The 9,513-nt window shown below is 51.4% G+C and overlaps 1 protein-coding gene across 1 annotated transcript in view; it reads left to right on the top strand.

Moving 5' to 3' along the window:
• DNMT1 (DNA (cytosine-5-)-methyltransferase 1) overlaps window positions 1-9,513 on the top strand; it is an 86,644-nt gene that overhangs the window by 58,248 nt on the left and 18,883 nt on the right. The window contains exons 21-27 of the mRNA XM_011994993.1: window positions 1,164-1,261; window positions 1,466-1,613; window positions 3,043-3,158; window positions 3,351-3,555; window positions 4,014-4,147; window positions 6,139-6,312; window positions 8,671-8,892. Of these exons, the coding sequence (XP_011850383.1) occupies window positions 1,164-1,261; window positions 1,466-1,613; window positions 3,043-3,158; window positions 3,351-3,555; window positions 4,014-4,147; window positions 6,139-6,312; window positions 8,671-8,892 (1,097 nt within the window). The remainder of the gene's footprint in view (window positions 1-1,163; window positions 1,262-1,465; window positions 1,614-3,042; window positions 3,159-3,350; window positions 3,556-4,013; window positions 4,148-6,138; window positions 6,313-8,670; window positions 8,893-9,513) is intronic.

Here is a 9,513-nt window from a genome sequence, read left to right as displayed (position 1 = left end):
GACTCAAGTGATCCATCTACATATGCTTCAGCCTCCCAATATACCGGTTCAGGCATGAGCCACCATGCCTAGCCTAAAAGTCTTAATTCACTGTTTGTTTGATTGTCACTAAGGGCTTGTGATTCACCTTTTTTTTTTTTGAGATGGAATCTTGCCCAGTCGCCCAGGCTGGAGTGCAGTGGTGTGACCTCTGCTCACTGCAAGCTCTGCCTCCTGGGTTCATGCCATTCTCCGGCCTCAGCCTCCCTAGTAGCTGGGACTACAGGCGCCCGCCACCACGCCCAGCTAATTTTTTTTTGTATTTTTAGTAGAGACGGGGTTTCACCATGTTAGCCAGGATGGTCTCAATCTCCTGACCTCATGATCTGCCCACCTTGGCCTCTCAAAGTGCTGGGATTACAGGCATGAGCCACCGTGTCCGGCCACGATTCACCTTTTTTGTTTATTTTTTAAATTTTTTGAGACCTAAAAGTCTTAATTCATCATTTGTCTCATTGTTACTAAGGGCTGTATGATTTCCCCTTTTTTTTTTCTTTGAGATGGAGTTTCGGCCGGGCACGGTAGCTCAAGCCTGTAATCCCAGCACTTTGGGAGGCCGAGACGGGCAGATCACGAGGTCAGGAGATCGAGACCAACCTGGCTAACACAGTGAAACCCCGTCTCTACTAAAAAAATACGAAAAACTAGCCGGGCGAGGTGGCAGGCACCTGTAGTCCCAGCTACTTGGGAGGCTGAGGCAGGAGAATGGCGTAGACCCAGGAGGTGGAGCTTGCAGCGAGCTGAGATCCGGCCACTGCACTCCAGCCTGGGCGACAGAGCGAGGCTCCGTCTCAAAAAGAAAAAAAAAAAAAAAGAGATGGAGTTTCACTCTTGTCCAGATTGGAATGCAGTGGTATGATCTTGGCTCGCTGCAATCTCCACCTCCCAGGTTCAAGCAATTCTCCTGCCTCAGCCTCCCAAGTAGCTGCGATTACAGGCACACCCTACCACGCCTGGCTAATCTTTGTATTTTTAGTAGAGATGGAGTTTCACCACGTTGGCCAGGCTGGTCTGGAATTCCTGACCTTAAGTGATCTGCCTGCCTTGGCCTTCTGAAATGCTGGGATTACAGGCATGAGCCACTGTGCCCGGCCCTGATTTGCCTTTTTAATACCATTTTTTAGGTGTGTCAGCAGCCTGAGTGTGGGAAATGTAAAGCCTGCAAGGACATGGTTAAATTTGGTGGCAGTGGACGGAGCAAGCAGGCTTGCCAAGAGCGGAGGTAGGTCGGGCCGAGTCCTCCTCCTGTGGCAAAGGACTTGCCAGCTGGTGGCGGATGCACTGTGGAGAAGGGCCCGCGTGTGTGGGATAGCACCAGGATTCCTTCGTTAGGCATTGTCTCAGGGCCTGTCCCTGTTAGGACGAAAACAACCTTGGTTGGTCTTACTTAGAAAAGGGGCCTTAGGTATAACCAGTGACATTGCAGGTGTCCCAATATGGCCATGAAGGAGGCAGATGACGATGAGGAAGTCGATGATAACATCCCAGAGATGCCGTCACCCAAAAAAATGCACCAGGGGAAGAAAAAGAAACAGAACAAGAATCGCATCTCTTGGGTTGGAGAAGCCGTCAAGGTAACCCTTGGAGCCCCTCGTTCGACTCACTGCCATGTTCCCGATAAGCAGGTTCCCCTAGTATCTTGCCAACCTGACCTCTTGGTCAACCTGAGCCCCAGCACCAAGAAACCTGCCTGTTTGCCCCTGAGAGGAGCAGGACTGGCCGAGAGACCATGTTCTGTGGCTCAGTACCAGCAAGGCATTTTTGTGTGGCCACAAGGCTCAGTTCTCCTAATGTCCCAAAATGGGCATTTGACACAGTTCTAGGGGCGTCAGGCAGGTGAGCCCTCATAGCTTGTTTTTCTGTTTTGTTTTGTTTGGGACAGAGTCTTGCTCTATCACCCAGGCTGGAGTGTGGTGACATGATCTCAGCTCGCTGCAACCTCTGCCTCCCAGGTTCAAGCAATTCTCCTACCCCAGCCTCCTGAGTAGCTGAGATTACAGGCGTGCACCACCATGCCAGGCTAACCTTTTTTGTGTTTTTAGTAGAGATGGGGTTTCATCATGTTGTCCAGACCATTCTCAAACTCCTAGCCTCAAGTGATCCACCTACCTCAGCCTCCCAAAGTGCCGGGATTACAGGCGGGAGCCACCGCGCCTGGCCCCTCATAGCTTGTTTTCAAGAGAGACGTCACAGCCCCCTCTGGCGTGGGGTGGGTCTTTTGGGGGCACCAACAGATGGCCTCCCAGTTGTTTTGTGGTCATCGGCTTCACTGAGGGTCAGTTCCTTTACCACAGTGTGAGAGAAAGGAGTGAGTATCCTCTGTGTTGCTTCTCTGATGTCCATAAATTAAAGATGCAATCAGTTCACTGAAGCATGAGGCTTGCCGCCTGCTGGCTGCCTGGGCTGTGGCTGAGCCCCTGCAGGAGGACAGACATGGGTACTGTTGCATGGCATGAGTACCTCTGCAGGGTAGGGGGCTGGGAGGAGGCTGGGGCCGCGAGGCCTTGCAGAGGTGACACGTGGGCTGAGATGGAGAAGGTCAGGTAGGACCTAGCCACACCAAGACCTGGGGGAGAGCTGCACTGAGGTGGCAGTCAGCTTACCTTGGTGGAGAAAAGGTAGGAGGCCCCTGCAGTTGGATTGGCTTGAGCCAGGGGGTGACAGGCAGGACAGGGGCCAGGGTTCAGGCTGTGGCCTTACAGACGATGGTGAGGTGTTGGGAGCTATGCTGTTAAAATCAAATCCTGGGACCCGAGTGGCAGAGCGGAAGTGGGAGGGACACGAGTTCCCTTGGTTACAGCATCCGGCCGAGGAGGGTGGATGTTCTCTTCTTTTTTATTATTGAAGCCCTTGTAGAACAGGATGTTCTCTTTAGCAGCAACTCTTCATTGACTTCTTGATGAAATGGAGTCATGTCTTATATTAAGTAACAGAGAACCAGCAGGTCAAGGCCAGCAAAGACCCTCAAAATGATCCTCCCTGAACATCTGCTCTCATTTTCAGACTGACGGGAAGAAGAGTTACTATAAGAAGGTGTGCATTGATGCGGAAACCCTGGAAGTTGGGGACTGTGTCTCTGTTATTCCAGATGATTCCTCAAAACCGCTGTATCTAGCAAGGTTTGCATCTTTCTTTTTGCTTGACTTCTGCACGTACTTTCTCATCAAGTAGGAGATGCCTGTTTTGCCAAAATAGCACCAGCAGCTTTTTGCCCTAGATGAAAACCGAAAAGGACGAGTGCCGCTGCCCAGACTCGGTCAGATATCTGCTGGCCAGGTCAGAACTTCTCCCCATGCCCGTCTTGATTCCAGGGTCACGGCGCTGTGGGAGGACAGCATCAACGGGCAGATGTTTCACGCCCACTGGTTCTGCGCTGGGACAGACACAGTCCTCGGGGCCACGTCGGACCCTCTGGAGTTGTTCTTGGTGGATGAATGTGAGGACATGCAGCTTTCATATATCCACAGCAAAGTGAAAGTCATCTACAAATCCCCATCCGAAAACTGGGCCATGGAGGTGAGTACCTGGTGCCCCTCGCGAGCCCCCGCCTTGCCATGGAGGGTCAACTGCTGACATGTGTTCTGTTTTGTTTTTATTTGTATTATCTTGTGTGTGTGTGTGTGTGTGTGTGTGTGTGTGTGTGTGTGTGTTTGAGACAGAATTTCACTCTTGTTGCCTAGGCTGGAGTGCAATGGCATGATCTCAGCTCACTGCAACCTCTGCCTCCCAGGTTCAAGTGATTCTCCTGCCTCAGTCTCCTGAGTAGCTGGGATTATAGGCACCCGCCTCCACGCCTGGCTAATTTTTTTTTGTATTTTTAGTAGACACAGGATTTCACCATGTTGGCCAGGCTGGTCTCGAACTCCTGACCAGCCTGGAAGGCCAGGTGATCCACCCGCCTCGGCCTCCCATAGTGCTGGGATTACAGGCATGAGCCACCACGCCTGGCCTGACACGTATTCTTATCTCCCAAGGGAGGCATGGATCCTGAGTCTCTGCTGGAGGGGGACGACGGGAAGACCTACTTCTACCAGCTGTGGTACGATCAAGACTACGCGAGATTCGAGTCCCCTCCAAAAACCCAGCCAACGGAGGACAACAAGTTCAAGTGAGCATTGGGGCCAGGCTCGAGGTCAACAGGCACTTTCAGCCCACATCGCTCCGGTTTCCTGTGTGCTTCTGTCTGGTTGGCTTCCCCCAGGGGCCCCTCAGTTTGTGTTTCTTGCTCACCAAAGGCTAGCCTGACTATGGATGACGCTCAAGGGTATAGATGGCCTGGAGTTGCTTTAAGTGTGTGGATGACCTGGCATTGGCTTTGTAAGAGGGTTCTCTACCCAGGAGCAGGGTTCGTCTTCCCATTTCAAGACTTCCCGTGTGTTCTTCAGTGTGTGCCCAGCTCTGGCATGTTTTTGGCTGTTTCTTAGATATTTTCTCCTGTAAATGAGACCTTTATTGGATTCTTTTCTAACTGGGTGACTGCTTTTAGGGAAGCTTTTATTTTTTATTTTGTTTTTGAGACAGAGTTTCACTTTTGTTGCCCAGGCTGGAGTACAACGGCTCAATCTTGGCCCACCGCAACTGCCGCCTCCTGGGTTCAGGTGATTCTCCTGCCTCAGCCTCCCGAGTAGCTGGGACTACAAGCATGTGCCACCATGCCCGGCTAATTTTTTTGTATTTTTAGTAGAAACGGGGTTTCTCCATGTTGGTCAGGCTAGTCTCGAACTCCCGACCTCAGGTGATCCGCCCGCCTTGACCTCCCAGAGTGCTGGGATTACAGGCGTGAGCCACTGTGCCTGACCAGCTTTTATTTGTTAATGTCCAATGCCCCATACCTTCTTTTTAACCTCCGTACATCACTTTTTTCAACTAAAAGCAGCAGCCAGCACCCCCAGAGGAGCAGGTGGCAACCAGGGAGACCCAGGGAGGCCAAGAGGGCTCCCATGGGGGTATCTGTGCTTCTCCCATAAGTCTCATGCTGACTTCAGCTTGATCTCTATTTTCATTTTATTTTTTATTTATTTTATTTTTATTTGTTCGAGATGGAGTTTCACTCTTGTCACCCAGGCTGGAGTGCACGATCTTGGCTCATTACAACCTCTGCCTCCTGGGTTCAAGCAATTCTCCTGCCTCAGCTTCCCAAGTAGCTGAGACTACAGGTGCCTGCTACCATGCCTGACTAATTTTTGTATTTTTAGTAGAGACAGGGTTTCACCATGTTGGCCAGGCTGGTCTGGAACTCCTGACCTTAGGCGATCTGCTCCCTTCAGGCTCCCAAAGTGCTGGGATTACAGGCGTGAGCTACTGCACCCAACCCCATTTATTTATTATCACCCAACCCCATTTATTTATTTATTTATTTATTTGAGACAGGATCTCACTCTGTCACCCAGGCTGGAGTGCAGTTGTGTGGTCACAGCTCACTGCAGCCTCGACCTGCTGGGCTCAAGTGATCTTCCTGCCTCAGCCTCCTGAGTAGCTGGGACTGCAGGCATGCACCACTCTGCCTGGTTAATTAAAAAAATTTTTTTTTGTAGAGACGGGGTCTCACCGTGTTGACCAGGCTAGTCTCAAACTTCTGGATTCAAGCGATCCTCCTGCCTTGGCCTCCCAAAGGGCTGGGATTACAGACATGAGCCACCATGCTGGGCCTTGATTTCTATTTTTAAGGCTGTCTTCAGGTCTCCTTTAAGGGCTTACTAGTCAAGAATAATGTTGAATTTCCTCAAATACCTGTTGGGCCTTTATAGAGAGAACAGTAAGAGTCTCTGCTGGATTGAGTTCCTCACTGAGCCGCTCGGGACTCTTGCTGGTGGTGTGTTCTTAACCGCATTCTAGACTCTCTTCATTGATATCTTAGGGGTTTTGTATCAATGACTCAAAAGTGGTTTGATTTTCTTGCTATATTCTCTCTGGACTTTGGTCTCAAATAAGTGCCTTCAAAATGTGAACACAAAGCACAAGAAAGCCACTTCCTTCCTTCTATCATCTGCAAATGTTTTCTCTTGGTCGTCAGAGTCTCTGGATTAAGCTGGCAGTAGCTGCTGCGGCCACTGCTGGCCACCTCAGGGCCTTACGCTTCTGTCCCTTTGTTTCCTTCAGGTTCTGTGCGAGCTGTGCCCGTCTGGCTGAGATGAGGCAAAAAGAAATCCCCAGGGTCCTGGAGCAGCTCGAGGACCTGGACAGCCGGGTCCTCTACTACTCAGCCACCAAGAACGGCATCCCATACCGAGTCGGTGATGGCGTTTACCTGCCCCCTGAGGCCTTCACGTTCAAGTGAGTGCCCCCTTGGAGCAGCCGGGGCCAGGGCGCTCCAGGCCGAGCCAGGCTGGCTTTGTGGTGTCCCCTTCCTCACAGACATCCCCAACCCCTCTGCACCAGCTGTTATCCCAGCCGTCACTTTGGCATAGGTGGCAAACAGACAACATAAAGCATGGAGTGTAGACTGACCGTGATGCTATTGCAGAGCAAAGCTGACTGTAAAAGTCAGAACTCGCTGGTTTGGTTGGGTGTGATTTCTCACACCTGTAATCCCAGCGCTTTGGGAGGCTGAGGCAGTGGGGAATCATCTGAGGTCAGGAGTCCGAAACCAGCCTGGCCAACATGGTGAAACCTCGTCTCTACTAAAAATACAAAAATTAGCCGGGTGTGCCACCACACCTGTAGCCCCAGCTACTCGGGAGGCAGAGACAGGAGAATCGCTTGAACCTGGGAGGCAGAGGTTGCAGTGAGCCGAGATCATGCCACTGCACTCCAGCCTGGGCGACAGAGTGTGACTCCGTCTCAAAATAAAAAAAGCAAAAATTAACTTACTGGCTAAAGCGCGAGGGACAGCTGGGGGCCCTCCCCAGTTCTGCCCCTGCCCAAGGACAGCTCCTCTCCGTCCCCTGCTGTGAAGTGGGAGAGTGGGATCTTGGCTGCTGGGGCTTGAAGGGTTGAGTGAGTTGAAAGTGCTCCGTACAGTACCTGGCTTAAAGTAAAGGCTTAATGAACATGAGTTACTTCTTGGTAAGAGGGAATTACATCAGATGACTTATCTGTGTCGGAGGATCAAGGCTCTTTCAGGAAAAACCTAAAGCCACAGATCGTTTCCACACTGATGCATTCTGTGTTTTTGCTAAGAATAAGTGCGTGGTTGGAATTACAGCCCACATTTTCCAGATGCTTTCCCAGCTCACAGTTCCATTTCCCTAGAGCCCCAGCTCCCTTACCTTAGTTCAGTTACTGTGAACTATGAGACCTGGAGAAATAGGGTCCCTCCAGCCTTGGCACAGTTAGGGTGCATTACCCCCTCTGGTTGTCCTTGATTGGAAGGGGACACCTCCCTGTAGTATTTTCTGCCAGGTGCTCCTGGCAGAGTGGGAGACTCAGCACAGATGTGCCTTTGGGGCCTGTCAGACTCCTGGGGGGCCTAGTGGGGAGAACATGGCAGCCACCTTCCCTAACGGCAGGCCCTCTCCAAAGAACAGCTTTTCCCCACTAGTCAGACCTCATTCCCATTGCCCCAGGCCCCCGTGTCGCCTTAGATTGGCCTTCTCCAGTGTCTCTTCTAGATCAGAGCCTTAGTCAGGGTAGCGTAGGTTGTATCATAGCAACAACCCCAAATCACAGTGACTTAAAACCACAGAAACTGGACTGGGCATGGTGGCTCGTGCCTGTCAGGAGTTCAAGACCAGCCTGGCCAACATACCTGTCTCTACTAAAAATAAATTAGCCAGGGTTAGCTGGGCGTGGTGGCGGGTGCCTGTAATCCCAGCTACTTGGGAGGCCGAGGCACGAGAATCGCTTGAACCCGGGAGGAGGAGTTGCAGTGAGCCGAGATCATGCCACTGCACTCTAACCTGGGTGACAGAGTGAAAGTGTCTCAACAAAAACCACAGTAGCCACTGTCTTGCTCATACGAGGTGCCCATCACAGGTCAGCAGAGAACTCCACCTGTTGTGTCCCTTGGATATCTGGGCTGCTGGAGTCAGAAGTTGCCAGTCTCTGAGCCCAAGGGAAAGCACACAGGACATTCCCCAGGCAGTGACGTGCTCTTAGGTCATTTCTGCTCACGTCACAGGCCAGGAAACACAAGATGCCAAGTGGTCGGGAGGCAGGAGCCTGGGGTATTTAAGCAGTGCTGGCCACCACCGTAGCCAGTAACGCACAGAGGGTGAATGCCTGCTTCAAACCGTGAGACTGAATTTCCAGCTAAATATTTTTTTATTCTTCAAGATGGAGTCTTGGTCTGTCACCCAGGCTTCAGTGCAGTGGCACAATGTCAGCTCACTGCCACCTCTGCCTCCTGGGTTCAAGCAATTCTCCTGCCTCAGCCTCCTGAGTAGCTGGAATTACAGGCGTGTACCACCGCGCCCAGCCAATTTTTGTATTTTTAGTAGAGAGAGGGTTTCACTATGTTGGCCAGGCTGGTCTCGAACTTCTGACCTTGTAGTCTACCTGCCTCGATCTCCCAAAGTGCTGGGATTACAGGCATGAGCCACAATGCCCAGCCTAAATCATTTCTTAAGGTACACACCTACCTTAATTTATCAGGTGTTTGACTTTAAATGGCTATTGTCATGGGTCAGTCATGCCTGACTGACCACTGCAAGGTGGAAAGTTCGTTGATGCTAAGTGGGTGCTTCTCTGCAGCATCAAGCTGTCCAGTCCCGTGAAACGCCCACGGAAGGAGCCTGTGGACGAGGACCTGTACCCAGAGCACTACCGGAAATACTCCGACTACATCAAAGGCAGCAACCTGGATGCCCCTGAGCCCTACCGAATTGGCCGGATCAAAGAGATCTTCTGTCCCAAGAAGAGCAACGGCAGGCCCAACGAGACTGACATCAAGATCCGGGTCAACAAGTTCTACAGGTCAGTGGAGGCCTCTATTCTTCCACGAGGCCGCAGACTCTTCTAGAAGGCTCTGCCTGAAACAAGGTTATGACATAGCACCCACGGTTGTTCTAAGAGTTAGGTTGAGTTAGCTGTTTTTCCAAGTGTTTTTGATTATCGGTGGGCATTGATAATGACTAGAATTCTAGTTCCCAGCCCTCACTTTTAGGTCCTTATTTTAATGTTGCAGAGCCCTTTTTCCAAAAGAAATCCTTAAGCTGTCTGGGCGCTGTAGCTCACGCCTCTAATCCTAGCACTTCGGGAGGCTGAGGCAGGAAGATCACTTGAGTCCAGGAGTTCGAGACCAGCCTGAGGAAATGTAGTGAGACCCTGACCCTACCAAAAAAAAAAAAAAAAAAAAAAAAGACCAGCTGGGTGTGGTGGCACATGCCTGTAGTCCCAGGTGCTTGGGAGGCTGAGGCTGGAGAGATCATTCAAACCCAGGAATTTGAGGCTGTGGTGAGCCATGATCCCACCACTGCACTCCAGCCTGGGTGACAGCCAGACCCCGTCTCAAAAGAAAAAAAGGGTAGAGTGTCTGGGCACCCGCATCCCAGAGCTGCATCTATGACTGTCCAGGTTCTGTCCCACTGTCCCCAC

Source organism: Mandrillus leucophaeus, unplaced genomic scaffold, assembly GCF_000951045.1.
Source record: "Mandrillus leucophaeus isolate KB7577 unplaced genomic scaffold, Mleu.le_1.0 Scaffold112, whole genome shotgun sequence".
NCBI lineage: Eukaryota > Metazoa > Chordata > Mammalia > Primates > Cercopithecidae > Mandrillus > Mandrillus leucophaeus.
This window is presented reverse-complemented; position numbering and strand designations above follow the sequence as displayed.